Here is a 26,123-nt window from a genome sequence, read left to right as displayed (position 1 = left end):
TTCACCAGTCTGGCTGTGGTGACAGGCTTGGGGAAGGGGTATGTGGGGGTGGGGTGGGGGGAGACGTGGACAGGAATGATGCAAGAAAGAGGATGATTTCGCAGACTCCGATCCCAGGGTCCAGGGGAGGGGGAGGAGGACGTGAGCCATGTGAGCCAGGTGGAGGAGTTAAGGCCCCCTACATACAGCTGTCCCCAATACCTTCCACCTTCCGGTTTTCTAGTTTCCTCCACAGCAGTTTGACTTAACAGAGTAGACTATTGGGACTTTAGTGCCTACTACTCTGAGGGGCCAGGCCAGAAAGAATCCAGGACTCTACCCCCAAACAGTGAACAGGGAGGCTGGAAGTGCAGCAGCAACAGAGTTCCCAAGGCCAAGCCTAGGTGGCAGGTGCCACGGGGTACCTACAAGTCACCCCTTGTCCCCTACGTGTGCTGGCTGCCCAGAGTCCAATTGGACATGAATACATTGTGGGGGAGGGAGAGAACTAGTGGTGAGGTGTGTTACTGGGATGAATGGGGAAACCCAGAGGTAGGGGCGGGGAAGGGTGATGCAATTGTGGAGCTCGGGCAGAGTCCATCCCAATTGGCAGAAGGGCATGGCACTTAGGAGGGCCTGGTGCCCAGCCTTGAAGTGGGCACTGCAACTTGATCTAATCTCTTTTAAGGTGATGAGAAGAGCCTAGATTTGTTAGTGTACTAAAAGCAGCTCCTCTTTGCTAACACCTCTCTGTTTTTAGGTTGAGGAAGGGAGGCTGGGACTTTGGAGTACAATAACTTGGGGTCCAAGCCCAACTTCTCCAATCACTTTCCTCCTAGCTTTAGACAGCATGGGCTTAGCCAGGAGAGGAGTAAGTAAGCATTTGGCCCCAGTCTCCCCTCACTCTACTATAATCCCCCAACAACTTGGGCCTCCAGAATAGAGGCTTCTAACGAAGCGGGACACCCCAACTTTGCAGCTTAATAATACTTGCTATTGTTTATTTAGTGCTTTAAGTTTTACAAAATGCAGTGTATATTATCTGATTCGAACCTCATAACAGCCCTTGTAAAAATAGGTGCTATTTTTACCCCATTCTACAAATTAAGCCGAAGGTAAGGAAGGTTAAAAGGTTTGTCCAGAGTTACAGTAAAAGCTAATTAATCTAGAAGCAGGATTTGAATATTGTCCTGATGAGTTCAGCTCTCTACACATTCGGTTTCCAGCAAAATGATGGTGTGGTGGTGAGGAGAATAGAAAGAGCCATTACTGAGGTTAGCTGTGACTTTTTGGCCATGCATAAAGGACTTTTTAACTCTGAAGCCCCATAACCCACCTTAATTCTCTCCTTACTAGGCTCTGCAGTGGGATAACCATATGGGTACTACCGTCACCAACCAAGAGATATGTAATCCTGCTCCACCCTCCTCATGCACACTGGTTAAGCCACAATACCCCTGGCCACCACCATGTGGCAGTACAAGGCCACTGGACAACAGCTGGTCCAGAGATGACCGGTTTCCCCCAAGGAAGTGGGTTCTCTAGGGAGACAGAATAGGAAGTGTTCTGTGGAAGACTTTTTTGGTCCTCCTTAGTCACCCAGGATTGGGCTCCTTCACTCGAATGCTCAGCCTTCTGAATTCAGAAAGAAGGTAAGACTAATCTCTTCATCCCTAACCCCTCCCCCTTATCACTCTCTTATAGTGATAAAAGAATCAGGGACCTATCTTTGCCACAGTATTGCTACAAGGCTGTGACATCTGTCTTTCTTGGTGCCCAGGGGCACATATTGGTTCCCAAAGCTGGGAGAGGGGCCAGAGAAAGTAAGGAGAAGCAGCTGGGGGTAGCCTCTGACCCATATCCCCTCCCCACCCCCAGCAAGTGCCCCCAGTTGCCAGCTCTTGCCCGCCCCATCTCTCCTGTGCCTGGTCTGGTCCTACCTCCCCATTGACACTTACGTCAGAGCTCAGTTAAAAATACTTTCCCAGCATCTTAGTCACTTTTCCCAAGAAGTGCTCCCGGTTTATAAATACCCAACCATCTGCCTTGCTGCCTGCCCCTTCACCAACTGAGAGTTGGGTTAGGCTGGGGAGAAGGGAAGAAGGAACCGGGGAAGCTATAATCTAGCCACTAGAAAAGAAGGTTGTTGGGTAGTGGAGGGGCAAGCATGGAGCCTGGGGTTAGAAGAACTACAGAAAAAGAAAACCCATGGTTCACTTCCTAGTGAAGAACCTAGCCAAAAAGGGAAGGGACAGGCTCTATAGCAGGAAGGAAAAAAATTAAAACTCAAGGGAGATTTTCAGAGAGGAAAAGACACTAGACTATCTGGATGTTCCAGCATGAGTTCTCATTTCCCCAAACATCCCACACCCTAGAGGGCCCCTTTCTATTTCTTCTGAGATTCCCTCCAATTCCCCCTCTCCACCCCCACTTGCCCAGGAAGTGATTGTTGGCTAAGCAAATACAGACAATTCATTCCCCAAATGGAAATCTCTAGCTTTGCGCAAACTCGACCTTGGGCACCAGACTGTATCGACCTCTTAGTACAGAGCTCTACAGCCAGGGGGAGGAGCCAGTGGGGAAAGGAGGGCAAGGGTCCAGAGAGGATTGTCACCAGATAAAAGGATCCACCTTGTTGTTCGTCCTTCGTTTCCAACAGGACCAATGACATCACAGGGTAATGTCTTGACTTGTGTTTCATTTCAGGCCTCTTTTTCCTTTCCCTCTTCCCACTCAAGTCCATTCACCTGGCCCCTGCCTGCTATCAGGTCTCCAAGATTGTGGACAAGGGAGGAGAACATAAGACTGAAACCCTTTGCTTCTTCCCAGGCTTGTGCTGTAACAGGCCAAGTGATTCCCAACCTCTCTGCCCATTTTTAATGGCAAAACATTTATCAGATCCTCCATTCCAACCTGATAATAATTGTGTTGCTATTAATACCTGCTAATTTAAAAAACACGTGACAAAGAGCTACCATGATTTAGTAACATGTTTACATGAATTTTTTTTTGTTAATCACAATAGCAGCTACATATATTTGAAAAGTAGTAATACATATGTGTAGAGACAAATTATTCTGTCTTCACAAGGTATGTTTTCTTATCTATTGTACTGAGTCATTTAATAAGATGGTCCTCTTGCAATAGCTGGGTGATTCCCCCAGAGGTCAGAAGCCCACATCTTGGCAACCACCAATGTGAGCCATGTCCAGCAGAATGTGAATGCACAATAGGTCATCATCCATCCATTGATCAAGCAATTGATTAGCCTGCAAGCATCCATATGTTAGGGCAAATCACAAAGGGCAGAGGAGGTGGCAGGTACTTGTCCATTAGGTATTTCTATTTTAAGGCCTTCCTGTTAGGAGGTCTCACCTCCCTCTTGCCTTTACTCCTCACAGCTCAATGGTGTTCCAGATAATGAGAAGACAGTTCATTGTGGGGATGTGAATTCAGAAGGAAGAGTAAAGCATCAAGTAGGAGGCCTCAAAACTTTAATTGTTTCTGTTTTTACTGGTATCTAGAACAAGATCAGTGATGTTTGAATGGAGTAGGGAGAAGAACCCAAGATTATTGAGGAGTAGGTAGAAAGTAAAGAGAGGAAGTACAGTGTATGGTAGAAAATACAAGTAGCTTTGCCCTGGAGAGAGGATTTATATGGGACAGGAGAGGCACAGATAGGTTGGAAAGCAGGCTTGTCAAGGACTTGGTAGGGAAGTAGAGAGGAGGGAAAGGGAAAGGAAGGAAGCTAGGGATGTGATGGGCAAGGAAAAAGAGATGAGCTTCAGCTGGGAGGAATTTTTAGGAGACAGGAGATATCTAGATATCAAAAGGAGATATAGAGATAGATAGATATTTCTAATAGATAGATAAATATAGATGTTTGTGTGTGTTTCCAAGGAGGTATACTTTTCAAGACTCCAGACCCATCTGTACCTATCTTTCTGCCCTCAGAAAGGAGGAAAGGGGCTGGGTCAGCTCATTTCGGGGCAGGGGTCCTCTACTGAGATTCTTAGGCAACCAGTGAGTTATGAAGGATAGAGGGGAGTCCCTGAAATGGGGATGCAAGGAGTCTCCTGCTTTCAGATAGGTTGAAGAGTAGACTAGCTCTTTAGGAAGGGCGACAAATGCATATCCCTACCACTGGATGGAGGTGAGGGGTCTCTTTGGCTGAAAACATGAGGGAAGAGTCCCTTAAATGAGAATTCTGGGCAGGGATGGTGTTTGTGAGTTGAAGTGAGTTAGCATGAGGGTTAAGGAGAATAGAAGTTTGTAGTAAATTTTCAGTCTATACCCTGAGCTGTCTTCTGAAGAATGTAATGGGTTGACTCCTAAGGGGTGAGAATGTGGGAGAATAAGGAAGGGAAAAGAAGAGAACAAGCATTTTTATAGCACCTACTATGTGCCAGGTGCTATGCTAAACACTTTTTACAAATATTATCTCATTGTATCCTCACAACAACCCTGTGAGGTGGGTGCTATTATTATCCCATTTTGTAGTTGAGGAAACGCACAGAGATGAAGCAATTTGCTCAGTCATACGGATGGTAAGTGTCTGAGGCCAGATTTGAACTCAGTCTTCCTAATTCCAGGCCCAGTGCTCTATGCACTGTGCTACCAACTGCCTCAATAGAATAACCAATGTGAGAGTGGAAGGACTTCCGGAGTTATGTTGGGAAAGATGAATCCCCATCTTGGGTTGGGGCAGAAATTTGTGAACAGCCTGCCTGAGATGAGAAGGGAATTTGTGTATGAGTATCTCCTTCTCCATGACCTCCTTCCCCTTTATACACATTAACTGCAGCCACAGGCCTCCACCACCATGTCTGGGATGTCAGTCTTGACAATGTTGCTGTCACGGTCATAGTAGAGAAGGGACAAAGGGCGGCGGGCAGTAGGCACACAGCAGGAGCCTCCTCCAGCTGTTCCTGGGGCCCCATTAGCCTTGAGCAAGTTGAGCACAGCAGTGTGGAAAGAGGCTGCAATTCCTGGCATACCTGCCACATGTAGTGGGCACTGCCCTGTACAGAAGTTCATAGCATAACCTTCAGGCTGAATGATCCAGTCATGCCAGCCAATCTCCCGGAAATCTACAAAGAACTCTTGTCGACAACACATCTGAGACCCACCTTGGCACTCGATGCCCCGACGATGAATTCGGTGCTTTTTTCCTATTCTCACCCGAGCTATTATAAAGGGCTGTTGGGCATCCTTGTCCAAGACAACTGGGCTCTGGGCTCCCCAGCCTTTGGGCTCTAATTCTAGGGTTAGGTGCCCCTGACTATAAGCAGCCTGGGCCTCAGGCCCCAGGAGGAACTGGTACCAGCCACTGGAATCCACCTCTAGCTGATGCTGGGTGGTCAAATCGAGGTTGGTGTCCTGTGGCCTAGGTAGCAGGACCTTCACGTACATACTCCATGTGCCGTTGGGAGGCATCTGCAAGAAGAAACCCAGCCTGGCTTGGAGGACCTCCAAGCCAGCACTGGTTTGATCTGGGGAGAGTCTGAAATCCAGCACCGTCCTGTTGGCAGTAGAGTGGCCTGTAGACATAAGGAGCAACAGTCGTCCTGGTTGTCCTACCGACTCATTAAAGAATCAGCCCCTTTCTGTCTGACCATGCTTTTTGTGTGTTTCCCTCCACTTATTCCAGGTGAGGACCAAATGAGAGAGCTTTATCAACACTGAAGTTTTATATAAGTGTCAGCTATTTCAGAATAGGCCAATTCTTCCCAGCCTTTTCTTCAGTAGTCTTGATCTATCTCCCCTTCCATCTATGCTATGGATGCTTTTTATTCTCAGGTCTCTCTAATCATAAGATATTTCCTTCTGAGGTCTAACCCAAGTCTTTCTGCTACAGGTTCAGCCCTTTTATTTTCTTCCCTGTGGGAACTTGTTTAGTGCCCAATTCTTTTCTGAAAAAAAAATCTTCGAGTTTATTTAGTCCTACCAATTATTTAACACAAATCACCTTGTAAAGTCCTGACCTTTTTTCCAATACCTTGTTGGGCAGATATCATTCCTATGACAAATTTCATCACCAAAATCCCCTCGTAATGCTGCTCCCACCCTGGGGGAATGTCATTCGGTTTTGATCTAAGCTATTCTGAATGGTGGGCGAGTGAAAACTTATTTAACTTACTATATCTATCTGGTCCCAAACTGTTCACATCTTATCCAATTATCTGCTAGGAAATCTAGGCCTACTAAGTGCAAGTATCTTGCCATCTCCCCCACCCACCTCCAACTCTTGCTCTTTTTTTTTTTTTTTGATGAGGCAATTGAGGTTAAGAGGTTTGCCCAGAGTCACACAGCTAGTGAGTGTTATGTGTCTGAGGCAGGATTTGAACTCAGGTCCTCCTGAATCTAGGGCCAATGCTCTATCTACTTCGCCACCTAGCTGCCCCTAACTCTTGCTCTTGTGGCCAAAACCTTAGCCACCAAGAATGGAACTGACCTCATGGATCAAGACTCTCACATTTTACCCTTGATCCTGACTTTGGAAAGGGGCTGGAAGGAATAAGAAGCAGGATGCCATCTTAACCTGATAGATGCCAGCAAATAGCCATAGGGAGCAGTTGCTAAAAGATAAGTCATGAGGACCTGCTGGAGAATTGGGCCAGCATGAAGATGGCTTCAAGGAAAAGTTATCCAACTCACAGATAGTGGGGACAGGATTGATCTTGTCCTAGGAGTGGGTAATCCCTTCTACTACTGGAGAAAACCGCTTATCCCCTTTCTAGTTACCATCTAAGTTATCTGAGCACATGCAAACTAATTTGTTCCTTATCTTTCAATCTAGATTTTTTTTTAATGTGCTTCTCATAAAATACACTAAACAGTGGTCTAAATTATCGAGATTTTTGTAAACTCAATTTGGAATTTGCTAGCTACACATTTAATAGAGATTTATTTATTTGGTTTCTTAGGCTGTTTTAATGTATACCGGGAGTAAAAGAAAGAAGGCTATCATGAGGAGGATACCACTGGTACAAGAGGTAGGGTTGGGGAGAAATAGATAGATGGGCAGCAACTTTTCTTCCCCTGGAAGATACAGTGGGTTTGAAAGGAAAGCCATGCCCCAGAAGGGGGGTGAGTTTTCCAGTAAGCTCTGTCCATACAGAGGGATGGAGGAGGAGTTTCCCTGACAGGCCTGACAATTCTCCTTGGCTCAGTAGTGATTGACAGCTCAACCTGCCTTGCCACCTGGTGATGGTTATACTGATGTTCTAGGAATGATAATTCATTCAGTGCCACATCACTGCCAGCAATGCTACTAGAAAGGATGTGACAATTGACTGCCCTTTGGCTCGACTAATAATCCTTGTGTTTTCCCAAAGCAAAACTCTTTTCCCTGGCTCCTACTCCCTTTTTTCTGTCTTAGGATTCTTTTTCCTCTGTCTCCACACTCCACACCATGATTCTGAAAAAGGAAGAAGGATGTTTCCTTTTTAATCTAGTAGATTTCCCAATTCTTATATTCCAAAGTTGCACAAAACCTACCCATTTAGCCAATAATAGGTTACTGAGGCTCATTAGGCTTCAGAGTAGGCTAACCCATCCATGAGTTACCAGAGCTAGTTCATAGGAATTCATAGAATTTAAAACTATAAGCATGAAGTCAAACTCCTTAATTTTAAAGATTTAGAATCTGAGATCCAGAAAAGTGAAGTGACTTTTCCCAAGGTTAGATAGATACTAAGTATCAGAGCTGGGATTTCTACCTGAATTTTCAAACTCCAAATCTAGTTATTTTTACTTCATTGTGATCCCAATTTTCAAGCCTAAGGATCAGCCTGGGATCACAATACCCTCCTTCAACAGCAGGCAGCTAGAGAGGGCATCATTGGGGTCTCTGTCTTCTGGTTCCTAAATGGACTCCTAAAATCACTCAGGTATGGGCATGCCTCTATTTACCCTCTCCCCTTCTGGTTTCTTTGTGTTTCTTCAGGGGATCCAATCATACCACCCAAATTAACTTAATACCTCTAGCTCTCAGCTTGCTCAAGTCATCCTAAGAACTAGGTTAAGGGCTGTCTAGGGCCCCAGGGGATTAGGGCATAGGGTGGGTAGAATAAGGAGGGAGCAGATGAAATAGAAAGATTTCTGGATATTGACCTCTATGTTGTTGTTGTTATTATTATTATTATTATAATTAGGTGCCAAATCTGGGAGTGGCAGGTAGGTTGTATTATATGAAGTTCCCAACAGGAAAAGGGAAAAGGTTGGGGAAGGAAGTGAGAGGGCTGAATTGTTACTAGTTTTAGAAGTAGTTCTACTGAATTGTTGGGTTGTTCTGTTTTTTAAAAGAGGTTGTATACCTCAGTTCCCACACCTACCTGTCTCAGCAAAACTGATGATCTCATACTCTTGTTCCTCAGCTCCAATCCCAGAAACCCCTAAAATGCTATCAGACAGAATTCTTCCTCGGGGACCGTGGAGACGCCGCAGTGCAGTCCTCAGGGTGGCTCTGGACACAGGCTGGATCAATGTCGGGCGCTGGGTTAAGTGCAGTTTATCCAGGATATTTTGCTTTGCCAGATTGAGCAGCAGCTCCCGTTGCCTCTCAGGATCTGAACCGGGAACTCCACATGCTGGACATTGACTACCACCCCATTTTGTGCCTGCTGTAGTTGGAATCAGGAGCAGGAGACCCAGGAACAGAGTGGAGGCCATTGTCTGCTGGGGTCTTCCAGAAGAAACACCTTAAATCTGGAACTCAGGGCTGCAGCCACTATGAGACTTGAGTTTTAAATGCTGGAGTCCACACCAAAGGGTGTGTGTCCAGCTGGCATAATTCTTTGCGGCAGGGGAGATGGTGACTACACATCTGGCTTGAGAAAGAGAAGACCAACACTAGGACCTGTCAGACATTGTCAACTGATAAGTAACTAAAGTACTGGGGGTGGGGGGTTGGTTTGTTTGGGAAGAATGAAATTTCCATCATCCAGTTTTGGAAGGCAGACAATTTCCATTTATGTTAGCTGCCAGCTCTAGGAGCAAAGGTTAGAGGTGAAATTCTCCTCTATCACAAAGTACTCAGAGAATTGAGAAAGGGAGGATGGATCCAAGCCCTCCAGTGACAGACTACTTTAAGGATTGACCCTCAAATAAGAAATTCTAATTTGTACAATTTATTTGTTTTTGTTTTTGGCTAGGCAATGGGGTAAAGTGACTTGTCCATGGTTACACAGCTAATAAGTGTTATGTGTCTGAGGCCGGATTTGAACTCAGGTCCTCCTGAATCCAGGGCCGGTGCTCTATCCACTGCACCACCTGGCTGCCCCCTAATTTGTACAATTTAATTCAACTTAACAAGCATTAAAATTTTTTTCTCAATTACATATGAAAATTTTTAACATTTGCTTTTTTTTTAAATTTTGAGGTCCACATTGTCTCCTTCCCCTTAAGAAGGCAAGCAATTTTATATAGATTATTATGTGCAATTATGTAAAACATTTCCATATTAGCAATGTTACAAAAGAAAATGCAGACCAAAACTAATCAAACAAACAAGAAAAATAAAAAAGGTAAAAAAATATGTTGCAATCTGCATTCAGACTCTATCAGTTCCTTTTCTGGAGGTGGATAACATTTTTCATCATGAGTCCTTCAGAATTGTCTTGGATCATTGTATTGCTGAAAATACCCAAGTTATTCACCGTTGATCATTGTTTAATATTGCTGTTACTGTGTGCACTGTTTTCCTGGTTCTGCTCACTTCACTTTGTATCAGTTCATGTAAGTCTTCCCAGGTTTTTCTGAAAGCATCCTGTTCATCATTTCTTATTGCAGGAGTACCTCCCACTGCGCAGCCAGCAGTGAATGAGGAATCCACAGTGACTCATTTCTCCGACTCAGAAGACTGCCTCCAATGCTGGAAATGTCCACCTCAAGATGGATGTTCTGTCGATTATTCTCAGGAAAGAAACACAAAACAAGGGAGGAAGTTAGGACTTTGAGATCCAGTCTCAAGCTCATCTGTGCCACACTGTGTACTCATTGCCATGTGAAAGCATTTCGAGATTCCTCATGTGAAGAGTGGGGTAGGGAGAGAGTGTGAGACAGAGAGGCACCAGAGTACCAGAGGGCAAAGTCCCTTCTTAAGTTGGTGGCTCTTACTGGTTCAGCAGCCAGTCCTTCCTGAGCTCTCTCTTTTCAGCTATCAAGTGAGAATGTGGGCAGAGGGGATGGGGGGGGGAAGATGGGGTGGAGGGGGAACCAACCAGGGTTTGCTACGTCATTCCAATGTTCCAAGCCCTTTAGCAACAAGCCACATATATCTCTGGAAGTTGCCAGGGGGCATCATTGAATAATAATGATAATAGCTAGCATTCATATAGTACTTAAGTATGTTCCAAAAACTATGCTAAATGCTTTATTATCTCTTTTGATCCTTAGAACAACCCTGGAAGGTAGGCACTGTATTATTCCCATTTTACAGAGGAGGAAACTGGGCAAACAGAGCTTAAGTGACTCGCCCAGGGTCATATAGCTGGTAAGTATCTGAGGTTGGATGTGAAATCAGGTCTGCCTGACTCCAGGCCCAGTCCTCCATCCACTGTGCTACTCAGATGTCCAAGGGATGGTTCCTGCCCATTCTCATGCATGCTTCTTCAGGAGGAAGCCAGACATCTAAACCAACCTCTGCTACACACTTCAGTGTGTACATGTTGTTTCCACTGATAGAATGATGTTGGGAAGTATTTAATCTTTGTGGGTTTTTTTTGTTTGTTTTTGTTAGTGTTAGTAAGTGTTTTTAGGTGTCTGAGGCCAGATTTGAACTCAGGTCCTCCTGAATCCAGGGCCGGTGCTCTATCTACTGCGCCACCTAGCTACTCCTAATCTTTGTTTTTCTATCCCTAGTACCTGGCACGTAGTAGGCATTTCATAAATGCTTTTTGAATGATTAATGGATTTATTTTGAAAGGGAGTGGAATAAATATGGAAAGATAGAGCCAGATTATGTAAAGGCTTTACATGCCAAGCTGAGGAATTTCTACTTCACCCTAGAAGTATTAGGGAGCTACCAAGCAGCTAGGCAGGAAAACTCATCTTTGTGAGTTCAAATTCAGCCTCAGACAGCTATGTGACCCTGGTCAACTTATTTGACCCTATTTGCCTCAGTTTCCTCCCATTTGTAAAATGAGCTGGAGAAGGAAATGGCAAAACACTTAAGTATCTTTGCCAAGAAAATCCCAAATGGGGTCACAAAGAGACACAATTGAAATAACTGAACAATAGCACGTAGTAGTCAATTCATAAATGCTAGTTGACTTGACTTGTTATTTAATATAAGGTGTGGTGTAGTAGATAGAGTGCCAGGCTTGGACTCAGGAAGACCTGAGTTCGTATCTGGCCTCAGAAACTTTTACTAGCTGTGTGACAGTGGGCAAATTACTTAACCCTATTTGCCTCAGTTTTCTCATCTGTAAAATGGAGTGGAGAAGAAAATGGTAAACTATCACAAACGGGGTCACAAACAGTTGGACACAACTGAACACCACCAGCAACAAAATTTCTTAAGCAGAGGAATAACTTGGTCAGACCTGATTTAGGAAGATTATTTTGTCAGTTTATAAGAATCATTCACAGGTATTAATGATGTCCTCAATGAGGGTATTCCATCTTTACCACCGAACAATTGACCAAAAGATGTAGAGAATACAAGATCCCACTGTGCTTATTGTTTGTTAATTATGAAAATATCCATTCGATCTGGAATCCAATAGAGTAAAACACTGCCCTAAAGGCTCTCTTTCAACAAGATGGCTTCTATCCATATACCAATATAATTCAATATTTCTTGAAAGGTTTATAACAGCAGATATAACCTTGTTCCGTGACACATTGGTGGTAAACATGAGGCAGGGCACAGTATTTGGCACTGTGAAGGAGGAGATTTAGTGCAGTGTCTAAGTTGAAGAGGCAGATGGTGAAGTCCTCTCTATTCTCCTATTTGTCTCAGTTTCCTTATCTATAAAATGAGGATAATAATAGCATCTGCTTCCCAGAGTTGCTGTGAATACCAAATGAGATAATGGTGAAGTGCTTGGCACATAATAAGTGCTACATAAATGTTAGCTATCATAATTATAATAATCATTACTGTTATTTGTAGGTGACATTATGCCATTTGCATTAAGATCCAGATCACTGAAGAGACTTCTGTAAGAGTTCTGTACTCATGCAAAAGACTTCGGCCTGATAATCCATATAGGAAAGACCAAGTGGATGAAAAATGTCTATTGCTAAGATTATGGCAAAAAGTTGGATAGACAATCTTTAGAGCTTGTCTATCAGTATTTATATCTAGGAAAGATAGTTGGGCCCAGAACTAAACAGGAATAAAAGAGTAGGCTGGATTGCCTTTAGGAGAATATAAAGCTTTTTTAATGACCCCAAACTTTTCTTAGAAGCAAAGGATGACCTTTTAAATGCCAATATTCTACCTGCTGTTGTATGGCTGTAAGATATAGAACAACAGTCTCTCAAGCATAAAAATTAATGTCACACAGAAGAATGGGTATGAATTGTCTTCAATATATAATAAATAAGAAAATTTGGAGATATAAGTAAAAGACAGCAAAAAAGTAAAAGATATACAAGATGTTATTAGGGAAATAAAAGAAGTTGGGTTAGTCCCCTGTTAAGGGCCAGGGGGAAGAACCTGAGTTTGATATCCTCTCAGTGTTAGGAGAAGCTGAATAAAGCTTCCAGAATGTTGGATGTACCCTCTGTGGCTATTTGTGAGAAGTCTTGTACAAAAGTCACCCAGGATGGTCTACAATATTGCATCACCGGAGGAAACATCCACATCACTGGAATCACTCATCTATTTGGGTATTTTGAATATTTGAGTGGAAGATGGGTTAGAGACGTGAGAGCCTAAAATAGAGAAATTAATTGGGAAACAATTGTAATATGCCATAAAAGAAGCATTTTCATACTATTAATTTACTGTTAAAATGTCTCCTTATCACTTCTCATCTTTGTTTCTCTCCCCACATTGACCTCTCCATCCCTCATCCTTTAACCCTATCCTCTCACTCTTTTGACTCATTCTCCAAGTATTCCTAATCTCTGTTGTAGCTTGAGTTTTTCTGGAAAGAACACTTAGGCACTGGCCAGGCGTTTCCACAGTGGGTTAGTTTGGGGAAGATTAGAAAGAGAGATAAGGCTAAGCAGAAAATGTCTCAGGTAGGGCATCTGTGTGCTAGGAAAGAGGCTTTTACACTGGACATGGCTCATACTTAGAGACTGTCTTGCTTGGGTTGCAGGATTCCCAGTAATGAGATTTATTCTTCTCTCTTACCTCCCAACACACACACACACACACACACACACACACACACACACACACACACAGTCTTTTAGGAAGTCCCCTAGGTGTAAGATAACTCCTTGCTTCTCTCACACCCAAAACTGTAACTAGGATGGTGTGACTGAAGTTTTGCTTCAGGGAACCAAAATGGGGTGAAGATTCCTTGGACTCACTGTTCCTTTACCATAAGGAATATGCACTTCCTACACCTTTCAAGCCTCTTCCCTGGCAGGGTTGCCTGGCAAAGAGAGCAGACCCTCCCTCTCACTCAATTGAGTTTTCCCCCCCCTGGACTCAGCATTCCTAACTACTTAATAAGTCTCTACCCACTGGGGAGAATGCTGCCCCTAGATAGCATCTTCTCCATCAGGGGCTCCCTGATGGAGATGGAAATGATAACAATACAGTTTAGAGAAGCCTTTCCACTTTTAATTTCAGTTGAACAACCCACTAACATAGGCAAAGGTATCCCTATTATCCCCATCTTACAGATGAGAAAGCTACAGCTGAGAAGTGATGATTTTCCTAAAGTCACATAGTGAGTAGCATAATGGGCAGAATAGAGGCATGGGTGGGTCTTCTTCCTCTGGTACAATTTTGTACTATTTCATCCTACTGTCTTTCAAGCAGAATGAAAATAGTTGAGGTAGAGACAGATGGGACCTGCCCCTACCTCACAGGATGAGTAAGAGCCCACATAGAAAGCATTTTGTAAACCAAAAAACCTATCCTGGTCCTGGTGAATTAAAGTTAATACCTTCCCTCTGAGCTTATCTCCAATTTATCTCGTGTGTAACTTTGTACACAGTTGTTTCTAAAATGCTTCCCCCCATTAATCTGTGAGCTCCTTGAAGGCAGGAATTCTTTTTGCCTATCTTGGTCCCTCTGGCCCTCAGCAAGTGCCCAATACATAGTACACGCTTTATAAATGCTTGTTGATTTAGAATGTTACATAAATGTCCGGTACTATTATTTCTACTATTCTGCAATTAATTGCAGTATTTCTCCTATTCATTCGTCCCTTCATTTGGCTAGATGGCGGCATTGGATTTGGAGGAACTCAGGCAACAAGTAAGACACGAGTCAACCCGTCAAGTCAACGAGCATTTAGCACCTGCAATGCGCCAACCATAGTACTGAGAGCGGGGGATACATATAAAGGAAAAAACCAATCCCTGCCCTCAAGGAGCTCACATTCTAATGGGAGAAACAAGTATGTGCGAATATGATAAACATAGGATAAATAGAATCTCAGAGGGGAGGCACTAAGATTAAGGAGGATTAGGAAAGGTTTTTAACCGAAGTTGGGATTTTAGCTGAGTCGACGTGAGTTAGCCAATAAACTTTTATCGAGCGCCTCCTATGTGCCAGGTACTGAGTATACAAAGAAAAAAGTCCCAGTTTCTCAAGGAACTGGCAGTCTAGTGGGAGAGACAACACATAAACAACTAACGTACAAACGAGTTATATACAGGATAAATAGGAGATAATCAAAAGAGGGAAGAAAGCACTAGACTCAAAAGAGATTGGGAAAAGCTTTCAGTAGGAGGTCGGATTTTAGTTGGGACTTGAAGGGAGCCTGGGAAGCCAGGAGGTGGAGACTTGAAGGAAGTCAGGGGAGGAGGGAGAGAAAACCAAGTGCACCAGCGCCAAAGGAGCATCAGTCTGGAAGGGACAGTACCCGAACGGGCGGATCTTGGTGGGAAAAGGACCATGGCTTTGGGAGAGAAGGGAATAAATGTGTAGCCAAAGAGCGGGGCGACCCAGGCATCCTTGTGAGTTTGGGTGCTTGGGAGGTCCCCAGGACCCTAGTGCTCTTATTAAAGTGGAGCTGGAGAATTCAGCCTCTCACCGTTCCCAAGGCAACGCCTGGGTGGGGCGCGGGGTCGGTGTTGCGGAGGCTGGAGCAGGTGTGCAAGTAAAAGCATGGTGGCCGGAGGGGGGGGTGCGAAGGGAGGGATACGCAGGCCGCGGTGACGAGGACGCAGAGCGCGGTGACGTAGCGCGCAGGCCGCAGCGGGGGGAGGGGGCGGACTCTGGGCCTTTCTTCCCCTTCTGGTTTTTCCCCCCCCTTTTCTCCCCTTTCCGGGTTTGGTTTCTCCCCTTTTCTCCCCCTTCTTCCCCTCCCCCCTTTTTCCCCAGCCCCTTCCCCCTCCCCCCCTCCCCGGCCCGGCCTGGCCCGGCCCCCTCCCCCCGCCCCGGGCCCCGGGGGAAACCCCGCTAAGAAGACGGGCCGGAGCCGGAGCCCGGTGAGGAGGCAGGCAGGGCCGGGGCCCGTGTGAGGGTCGGGTAGGGGAGCTGAGCGGAGCGGAGGGGAGGGAGGGGATGGGAGGAGTGAGGAGGGGGGCGGCGCAGCGCACTCCCCCCCCCACAGGGGAGGGTGAGTAAGCGTGAGTGAGGGGTAGCGCGCGCGGCCCCTGGGGCCACAACAGTGAGGGGGGGCCCCCAGGGGAGGGCAGGGCACTGGCGCAGCCGGGGCTGTGGGGAGGCTGGACCCCCGAGAGAGGCAGATGAGGACGGGGATACCTGAAGGGGACAGACCCCGGCTCCTGGGAGGGGCGCAAGAGGTGAACGGCGAGTGGGGCCCCCTTCGGGTTGGAGGGAGGCCTCGGGGACCGGGGGGGGGCACCTGTGGCTGGACAGGCGGGTCTGGAAAAGTGTCGTTCCCTTGTGAATGGCCGCGATAGGAGTGGGGGGAGGGGGTCGTGGAGGTGCTGTCGGGCTGGGGTTCTTCCCACCTGGGAAGAGCCCAAGAGAAATTGGGAGGGAGAGGGGTTGAAGTGCTTTAAACTCCACCAGTGTCAGTGAGTTTCTAAACTGGTGTTTGCAGATGGGTGGTGTGGCATTTCCAGGGCAGAAAAAACTGCATCTACACTTGCCTAGCAATTAGGGCTTGGATTAGATAATCCAAAAGGTCCCTTTCAGTTTGGTGAATTCACTTTTGGGCTCCTGAAAACATTTCTGTATCCTTCAGGGTCAAAAGTGAGTTATTTAAATGTTCACCACAGGTTATTTCTACAGCTGAAGTCAGTGTAGTGGTAATATAGTAATAATTATTGTAAGAAATAGCTAACTTCTGTGGTATGATAAAGACATTGAAACATTGAAAAGACATTTTAAAATTCTTATCCGAGTTGGATTATAGTTAGTGTTTTCTTCATGTAGATCTGATTAAAGATTGGGGAAATCTCGATGATTCTTGTCTGATGATAGTACAAAACAAGAAAACTGTGGAGGAGAGAGATGACACATTGAACTTTTAAAATATATAGGGAACCTCAGAGTCTATATCCCTTTTATTGAGACTTGTGAAGTCGCAGTAAAAAACGTGCATGATCTGAGTATTCTGATAGGGTATGTGTGGGATAGGCGACTCGTGGCACCGGTGTCACTAGATATAATGGTTGGTGACTTTTTACTTCTTAACATGTCCTCTTCCTGTTTGCCTTCTTCCCTCCCTATGTCTTAACTCCTGTTAATGACACTTACTAGTGGTGTGCAAGGGAGAAAAAAGGTTGTAGTGGAAATTGGTTGTATCAATCCATGTTTCAGTTGCATTCTTCCCCTTTTGCTGTCCTAGGGGATAGGGAGGACAGGGAGTCTTTAATTACAAGACTGATGTCCCAACTGTTTGTGTTTGACAGTAAGAACCATTCTTTGTTCAGCAAACATTTATTAAATGCTTACTATGTGTAGTAGAGATGAGGCCTCAAACTTTTTTCCCTAGGAGTAAAGAGTTTGGAAAATTTTATCCAAGTCCACATGTAGGTTTGATGCTGTTATGTGGGAATATAACAACAAAGAACAAATTGATCCAAATGTATAAAAATGAGTTCTTTCTTCAATTCTAGTCATGAGATTGAAATCTTGGGCTACTTTTGTAAATAATGGCCAGTATTAGTGTTGTTTATTAGTGCTTTCAGGTCCTTCGATGAAGTCTAAAGGAGTGGGTCAAAGAAGTGTGTGAAAGTGGTAATGTTCTTAGGGGCAGAAGACCTTCCATCACTCAAGGTTTAGAATTTTACTCCTAGTCTCAGGGTCTTCCCTTGAACCTTGCTGGATTATCTAATAAGAAAAATAATGAATTATCTTTTACTTCCTGGTGGGGAAAGGGTATGGAGTGATGGTGGTGGTGGTAGTAGTGATGGTGGTGTGGTGGGGTGAATATTGTTGAATAAGGCTGACTTTCTTCAGTTTCTCGAACTTGAGTTTTCCAGTAGAAGGAAGGTGTGTAAATGTAAGCATACACACTATGTGTATGCTAGTCCTTTTTAGGCTCATTTGGTAACAATTGCTTAGAAGCTCTTAAGCTTCCTCCGTTGTTTCCCCCAAGCCCTTTATCTATTGAGGACAGCTTTTCCTAAAGATACCAGGATGAATGGATTTCGAGCAATTTTGGCTTCTCTCTCATTTTCCCAATCTCTTTCCCCATTTTAATGTTTTATAAACAACCTCCATTTAATTTATATTTAAAAGTGGAAAGAAGAGAAGTCTTCCTGAGTACTGTGGGTTATCCCTGGATTTATTTTTTGATTTCTTGGTTCTTATTTAGGACCTCTGTTACCTTTTTTTGACCTGGCCAGAGTAGATCGAATGGGGATAGTTCTTGGGGACTGTCATTACTTTAATCATTCCTCTTGAATCTGAAGGATGCAGCTTTCAGCACCTTGTAGAGATGCTAGGAGCATGGCTGAGGCTGTTGCAGTAACTTCTTCTTGGACATGGAAGACTTGCTGGGGACAAGAGAGTAGAATTTGTGGGATGCAGTGATAATTGATGATCTGAACAGTTTTTAGGAAAAAGTATGTTTTAAGGAAGAGAAAGGAAAGTTGTATATTAGGACCCATGTAGTCCAAAAAATTTGGCGACCACAGATTTTTGGATTGTCTTAAGTCTATTCTAGGATACTGATAAGATATGATATTTCCATGGCAGTTGAAGTAAGACTATAAGCTTTAATCCTCCTATTTTTGTCAATTCAATTCAACCATCATTTTATTAAGCACTTGTAATGTGTACACAGATGCTAAAGTTATTAATGTGGCTCTTGTCTCTTCAGAGCTAACAGTTTAGTATGGATACATATCTGTGTGTGTGTGCAAAAGTATATATGTATATGCATATGTGTCTATATATGTATATATACATATGTGTATGTACATATGTGTCTATATATGTATATATACATGTGTATATATATATGTGTGTATATATACAAATACGTATCATTGTGATATGAAATAGAACATAAGGCAACATTGATCCGTTTGTGTGGCATATGTGGAAGAAGGATGAGCAATGAGTACAGCTTTATTTTTGATGAATAATTTTATTATTTTCTTGACTCTGAGATCCTGGGCAAGTCACTAAACCTCTATAGTGCTAGAGGCAGGTCTCTAAGGCTTTAAGTTGAAGACAAGTTTGCTTCCAGCATTTTTCATGGAATTCCCTCTATCAGTGAAATGACTCGTGCAGGTCCTGTCTTTGTTGTAAAGAGGAGGCACATATTGTCCAGTGGTTAGAGTACTGGGCTTGGGATCAAGAGAACTCATTTTAAGATTTCATTCCAATTATGGAAATGTGGGTGATTCACTTAACCATTCTGTGAGCCTCTTTTCTGTAAAATAGGTATAATCATGATTCCAGCAGCTACCTTGTGTAGTTGTTTTGAGGCTCAAATGAGCTAATATATATAAAGTGCCTTGCAGGCTTTAAAGTGGTTTTGTTTATAAGCATTATTACCATGTGCAGGTTTTCTTTTAATTCAGAGTGACAACCAATAGATAACCTCCATGGGTCATTGTTATCTGTCAAGTGAATGTCAGGTGAACTAAAAGATGGCCCCTAGCATGTTGGGTGGACCTCCCCTATAGAGGAAATATAGGAGGATATGTATAAGAGTCAAAGAGGGTTAGAAAACATAGATTGTGATCTACATCTTTGGAGAAAACATCCTCATTGGTGAAATAGTAAATCCATTTAAGTATTAAAGTGGTGTGAAAAGGACATTCAGCACATTGTTACAATTCCTAAGAATGTCTTCTTAATCCATGAAAATGAATTGGAACTTCTCTCTAGCTTGCTTTCTATAGGAACTAAGCTTTAGGGGTTAGATGTCTTAAAATAGCACATTATATGCAGAAGGTTAATTTCTTTACTCCATAATCAAATTTATTTAAAAGGATATTTCTGTTCTCTTTAGTACAGATAGTACTTACTGATGTGTTTCATATAGCCCTTGCCTATCCAAACCAGAAGTGAAAGGTTGTTTAAGTGTTCAAGGTGAGGGCTGGAGATGTTATGGAAAAGGTATCCATAGCTAAAAAGAGTAAGTATGGCAAGAGCTGTGTACTTAGAGGCAGTTTGAGTCTTGGCTTTCCCATTTATTAGTAGTTGTATGACTTTAGGCTCCCTGTGGGCCTTCATTTTCTCATTTATAGAGTAGGTTGGAAGCATTTATGACTGATGGTATCAGTAATCTAGGGAGAAATACTTCTTCAATGTGTGGCATACTGATTGTTAGGAAATGGAAGAGTAGTGGAGTCAGAATTGTCGTGTGTCTATGTGCAAAAACAGTTGGTGAGTCTAATTTTAGAAACTCTCCTCATAGCCACTGGTTTTGGTGTGTTCCTTCAACTACCTCTTCAGCACCCCCATTTAAAAAATTCCACCTAAATTCCTTTAGTGGTTAGCCTTAATTCTTGCAGTTGTTGCCAACTCAGTCTTATGGCACCTGTTCTAGGTTTTTATTCTTGTCTTCATCAGAGTTCCTTTGTTAATTATTTATTTCTGTTTAAAATTATACACACAGACATATTTTTTTTTAATCAAGAAAAAAAATTTGCATTTTCTACCTGCTACCTCAACTCCCCACCCAAATTGAGAGCATTCTCATTCTTCATTCTGAATCCTTCACCTTCCTATTAGGAGGTGGGCAGCATGTTTCATTATTAGTCTTCTGAAATCATGGATGGTCATCACACTAAATAGAGTTCTTAATTATTTCAAAGTAGTTTGTCTTTACCATGATGTTGTCATTGTATAATTTGTTTTCTTTCTGTTCCCTTGACTCTGTGTCAGTTCATATAAGTCTTCCCAAGTTTCTTTGAAACCATTCCCTTCATTATTTCTTACATTCACAGTAGTATTCTCTCACATTTCTGTACCATAACTTGTTCAGCAATTCCCCATTTGATGGGTACTTCTTTAATGACTTGGTTATAATATGATACTATATGGTTACATGACACAGTGTTGCATCATCAAAATTTCAATGCAGGAAAACCCCCACAAATTTATAATAAATTATTAAATGTAAGATGCATCATTTAAAACAATTTCACATTTTTTTGAAACATTGAAAATTAAAAAACATTAAAGGGTTAAAGAAATTAGATTTCTAGGGGGGCGCTGAGTAATTTTTTTTTGGAAAGGGGGGTGGTAGGCCAAATAAATTTGGAAACTTTTGAGATAGAGCGTTACGTTCAAGAAACAGAAAGGAGGTCAGTGTTATTAGGTTGAAAAGTACTGGTCATACGCAAAAATGTATGTTTTATCCTTAAGTCCATCACTTCCCTCTCAGGTGGGTAGCATGTTTCATCATCAGTAGCTTAGAATCATAGATGGTCATTACATTGACCCAGAGTTTTTAAGTCTTTAAAAATTGTTTTTTCTTTACATTGTTGTTACTGTACACATGGTTCTGTTCACTTCACTCTCTATCAGTTCAGATGAGTCTTTTTTTTATTTTTTAGGCAGTCGGGGTTAAGTGACTTGCCCAGGATCATGCAGCTAGTGAGTGTCATGTGTCTGAGACCAGATTTCAGCTCAGGTCCTCCTGACTCCAAGGCTGGAGCTCTGTCCACTGCGCCACCTAGCTGCTCCTAGATAAGTCTTTACAAGTTTTTCTGAAACCATCCTTTCCATCATTTGGCACAATAATGGCTCAGTAATACTCCATTACATTTTGTTTAGCTGTTCCCTAGTTTATAGACATCTCCTTAGTTTCAACTTCTTTGCCACTACAAAAAGATCATTAATATTTTTTATGTATGGATTCTTTTCCTCTTTGATCTCCTTAGGGCATATGCATAGTAAAGGTATTGCTAGGTCAAAGAATATACACATTTAGTCAGTCAGTAGACATGTATTAAGTGCCTGTTATGTGCTGGTCACTGTGCTAAGCAGTGGGAATACAGGTAAAAGACAGTTTCTGCCCTTAAGGAGCTCTGATTCTAATGGAAGAGACAACAAGCAAACAACTATGTACAAATAAGCTATACACAGGATAAATAGAAATAATTGGGAGGGAAGGCACTGAAATTAAGAGGGGTTGGGAAAGACTTGTTGAAGAAGAGATTTTTAGTTGAGACTTGAAGCCAGGGAAACCAGGAGGCAGAGATAAGGAGGGAGAATATTCCAGGCATGTTATTGTTTTTGTGTTCTTCAGTTGTGTCCAACTCTTCATGACCCCATTTGGGGTTTCTTTGGTAAAGATACAGGAGTGGTTTGCCATTTCCTTTTTCAGCTTATTTTACAGATGAGGAAACTGAGGCAAACAATGTTAAGCGACTTAGCCAGGGTTACACAGCTAGTGAATGTGTGAGGCTGCATTTGAACTCAGAAAGATGAATTTTCCTGATTTCTAGAGCTGGTACTCTATCCACTGCACTACCTAGCTGCCCCTTTCCAGTAATAGGGGACAGTCAAAAAAAATGCTGGGAATTGAGAGATGGAGTGTTTTGTTCATAGACCAGCAAGGAGCACTGGATCAAAGAGTACATGGTGGGGAGTAAGAAAACTGGAAAGGTGTGGGGGTCAAGGGGAACCTAGGTTATGATGGGCTTTCAGCGCCAAACAGGTTTTTGGGTGTGATCCTGAGGACCTGGTAAGGAGTAAGGCTGCCCAAAGAATTGGAAACTGAGGGGATGCCCATCAATTGGGAAATGGCTGAACAAGTTATGATACATAATTGTGATGGAATACTGGATGGAATTATGCTGTAAGAAAGGATGGTGGTAATGGTTTCAGAAAAACTTGGGGATTCTTATGAGCTGATGTGAGTAGAATGGGGACAACAACAGACACAGTAATAACAATGTTGTAATGATAATCAACTGTGAAAACTTAGTAATTTTGACCAGTACAGTGATCCGTGACAATTCCAAAGGACTGATGATGAAAAATTCTACCCACCTAGAGACACAGAACTGGTGCAGATTGTGCAGTTCTGAGTGCAGATTGAAGCATATTTTTTTCTCTTTTATTTTTTCTTGCCTTTTTTTTCCCCTCAGCATGGCTAATGTGGAAAAATTTTTTCATGAGTTTATATGTGTAATAGGTATTATATGATTATATGTCTTTCCTCAATGGGGGGGGATGGAAGGGTGGAGATAATTTGAAAATTAAAATAATAAATAAGAGTAAGGTTGCTTCTTTATATGAGGCAAGGGTGAACCATCAGAATGGTTATGTGATCCACCTATGTTTAGCAGCATGTGTGTAGAAGTGAAGGTGACAAATGGTGGAAGTCATCCAGGGCTGACACTTGGCCTGGCACAATCAGGAATATAATAAAGGGGCCAGAGAAGAAAACAGTGTAGAATTGAACTGATTCACTAAGGGGTCAGTATGGGGAAAAGAGGAGAGTGTGGCTAGTAACAGGCCAGAAGGCCTTAGAGAATTGATTGGAGGGTAAAGGAAAGTAGAGAGAGAGGCGGAAAGCCAACGGATTATGTCAAATATGGAGATTTTTGGAATTCTTGAATTTGGAAGTAGTGCATTTGTGAGTGATGTCAAGATCAAGGGTATGACCATCTTTGTGTATGGCTGAGTTGGGGCAGAGGAGTCACTTTTGGGAACTTCAGTGATTTTGGGGACATTGTTCTAGACTGCTTTTCAGAATATCTAGATTGATTCATGGCTTCATTCAACAGTGGATTAATATTCCTGTTTTCCCATAACCCCTCCAACATCTGTCATTTTCCTTTGTTGTCATCTTTGCCAATCTGATGATGTAAAGTAGAATCTTAGAGTTATTTCATTTGCATTTCCTTAATTATCAGTGATTTGAAGCATTTTTTCATATTGCCATGATTGATAGCTTGGATTTCTTCCTTTGAAAATGTCCTGTAACCATTTACTGTTGTGAAAGTATTAGGTAGGTTGTTTCTAAGATCCATTTCTAGCTTAAAATCCTAGATTGTGAAATTTTAGATACCATTTGTACCAGCCTCCAAAATTTTACAGATGAGGAAATACAGAGAGACTGTGACTTTCCTGAGGTTACAATCTGTTAGTGAAGGAGCCAAATCTTTTTTGACTCCTAATCTAGGGATCTTTTTACTATACCAAACTTCATTTTGTCCTTTTTTATGATCTTTTTCAGTTTATGGTATTTGATTTTCTTGACTTTTAGATTTCAGAAATCTTTGCTTACCTGTCATGATGTGACCCTTCTGAATTGTAGAATTCTTACATTTTCTTGAAGCAATTTTCAGTAGCAAAATGTTACTGAAAATGCAAAATGAAACTAGCTATTTAATGCTTCAGGAATGTTTGAATCCAGAATCCGTACAGGTTTTTAAAAAATAAAATTGTATTGATATCTTTTCATTTAGATTCACCTATATCACCTGCATTTTCTGCTGTGTCTCTCTTCCAGCCCCTCCCAAAGAACTATCCCTTTATAACAGTGAATAAAGGAGCAGAAAAAATTCAGCAAAACTAACAAACATAAATTTTTTTGCTGTTAATAGGCAATACTTCTCCATTGTCCCTCTGCAGATTTTAATATTAAGAATTTACAGTTTCTTTCATGATTTCTGGCTCTATTTTATAGCTAGGTGGGGTCTAGAAATACCTCAGCTCAAGATCTCACAGCTTTTAAGTAGAAAAGATTAAAGACTTAAAAGAACTTTGTTGGGGCAGCTAGGTGGTGCAGTGGATACAGCATTGGCCCTGGACTCAGGAGGACCTGAGTTCAAATGTGGCCTCAGACACTTGACACTAGCTGTGTGACCCTGGGTAAGTCACTTAATCCTGATTGCCTCGCAAAAAAAAAAAACTTTCTTATTTGGTGCTGCCTATTACATGCTGATGAATGAGTTTGTGGTGGTGAGGAAAAGAAGAATCTTATAAAGATTCTACTTGGTCAAGACACCACTCAAATGCTACTGGTTTGAATGCTTGGAAGTGGGCTCTTACCATAAAGTTTTCTTCTAATGTACAGAATGGAGAGAGGTTGTTTGAAAAGAAAGAAAATTAACTGAGCTCCTCACCCACATATAGCCATCATCATAATTTCATTGTAAATATTTAAAAATAATAAGTCTCAATCATACTTTTTATTTGCAGACTACTTTTGCTTTCTTTCTTAAGGTGGTATGATTGATTTCATTAGATGATTAGCTTTTCTTGGTCCAAAAGTTAGTTTTTTCTACTTTTCTGACAAATGAAGATAAGCTGTGGAAGGAGATGTAACTTAGATGTATTTGTCTTTTTGACCCATAGATAACAGTTTAGTTATGGGTGAGTATTATCTGGTGTAGGCATGTTAGAGTTGAGCAACATGGTGGCAACATTTAATCCACATATAAAGGAAAATCAGCTCTCCTTTAATTTTTGATTACTATGCCATAGTTTGCTGTTCTTTCTGTAGGATCTACCTTTATTTTTGTCTCTTGGACATCTCTCTTGTTTTCAGAGTTCATTTATTTTGGGTTCTTCCTTTGTATCCCCATTCCTTTCGTATTTTCTTCTGTTTACTTCATTCTGAGTTAAAATTTCATTCTGAAATAAAATTTGCTAGGATTATGGTCTCCTTCAGTGCCAGATGACAGTGCTCTGAGTCTGTCATTCTTGTTAAATTCCTCTATTAGTTGTAAGGAGAAAAGAATGAAGGAAAGAGAAGTAAAGACTTTCTTGAAGACATTGCTCCACATAATGGTTCTGCTGGTTGTGTTTTGCACTTGTACTGGTGTTATACCCAACATGAATCGCTACTTTGGATTAGAGGCAGTGAGGTGGTACAGTGGATGTAGCACCAGGCCTGTAGTCAGGAGTTCAAATATGGCCCTTTACACTTACTGGCTATGTGACCCTGGGCAGATTACTTAACCTCTTTCTGCCTTAGTTTCCTTATCTGTAAAATGGAGATAATATCACTTACTTTCCAAGGTTATTGTGAAGATCAAATGAGATATTTATAAGTGCTTTGCAAATTGTAAAGTGTTATATAAATGTTAGCCATTGTTATTCCTTATTTGGGCATAATTTTCAGTAGGCCAGTAACAGTTAATTTCTGGACTACAAAAAGTCACTTTTGGGCCTATCTCTTCTATCTCTTACATATTTTAATATGAAATATGTAATATATAATAGACATATTTCCCTATATCATGTTATTTTGTACCTTTAAAAGCTATACAGCTAAGATTGTGTTTCCCCTTCTATGGACAATCCAGTTAACACTAAAAGACAGGATATAGTCAGGATGGCGCAAATGCTTTATTCTTTTCTCTTCATTCCTTTGATTTCCCTTGAGAGTGTTCTAGTCCTGATGCCTGATTCTCTTGCCCCAGGCTCTTGTCAAGATTTCTGGCTGTGAAGAAATGGTGACAGTATTCCTTAGGGAACAGGCTGAGAGGCTTTGCTAATTGTTTAATTGCCTCAAGTCATAGTGATGTTGGGTAAGTGCATGGTTACCTTTCTTTTCTTTCCCTCCTCATCTGACAATTGAGGCCAGACTTTGCTTCTAGGTGCACTAACCCTTGTGCTTTTCAGGTAGGCTTGTTGAGGGAGTAAATTCAAAGCTTAGAACTGG

The 26,123-nt window shown here is 42.3% G+C and overlaps 2 protein-coding genes across 3 annotated transcripts in view; one reads left to right on the top strand and one right to left on the bottom strand.

Moving 5' to 3' along the window:
* Positions 1-2,951: 2,951 nt before the first annotated feature.
* Positions 2,952-8,652, bottom strand: INHBC (inhibin subunit beta C). Its single transcript, XM_020990105.2, has 2 exons — positions 8,316-8,652; positions 2,952-5,519 (listed from the first exon to the last, which is right to left on the bottom strand). The coding sequence occupies exons 1-2, from the start codon at positions 8,650-8,652 to the stop codon at positions 4,774-4,776; spliced, it is 1,083 nt and encodes a 360-aa protein (XP_020845764.1). The 3' UTR covers positions 2,952-4,773.
* A 6,654-nt stretch (positions 8,653-15,306) lies between these two features.
* The window catches only part of R3HDM2 (R3H domain containing 2), a 147,527-nt gene continuing 136,710 nt past the window's right edge, over positions 15,307-26,123 (top strand). Inside the window, exon 1 of one of the 2 annotated variants that reach the window (XM_078146007.1) lies at positions 15,307-15,549. The gene's annotated coding sequence lies outside the window, so the exon portion shown is untranslated. The remainder of the gene's footprint in view (positions 15,550-26,123) is intronic. The other variant, XM_078146006.1, reaches the window with a different exon arrangement.

The sequence above is a fragment of the Phascolarctos cinereus genome, unplaced genomic scaffold, assembly GCF_003287225.1.
Source record: "Phascolarctos cinereus isolate Bilbo 61053 unplaced genomic scaffold, phaCin_HiC Scaffold_1;HRSCAF=81, whole genome shotgun sequence".
Lineage (NCBI taxonomy): Eukaryota > Metazoa > Chordata > Mammalia > Diprotodontia > Phascolarctidae > Phascolarctos > Phascolarctos cinereus.
Note: the sequence above shows the minus strand (reverse complement) of the source record. Positions and strands in the feature narration are given on the sequence as shown.

What these genes read in the sequence shown, in the direction of transcription:
- INHBC (XM_020990105.2), bottom strand. Translation starts at nt 8,652, where the DNA reads ATGGCCTCCACTCTGTTCCTGGGTCTCCTGCTCCTGATTCCAACTACA. An exon ending in CATCAGTTTTGCTGAGACAG is followed by an intron (nt 5,520 to 8,315) that starts GTAGGTGTGGGA and finishes TTATGTCTACAG; the next exon opens with GCCACTCTACTGCCAACAGG.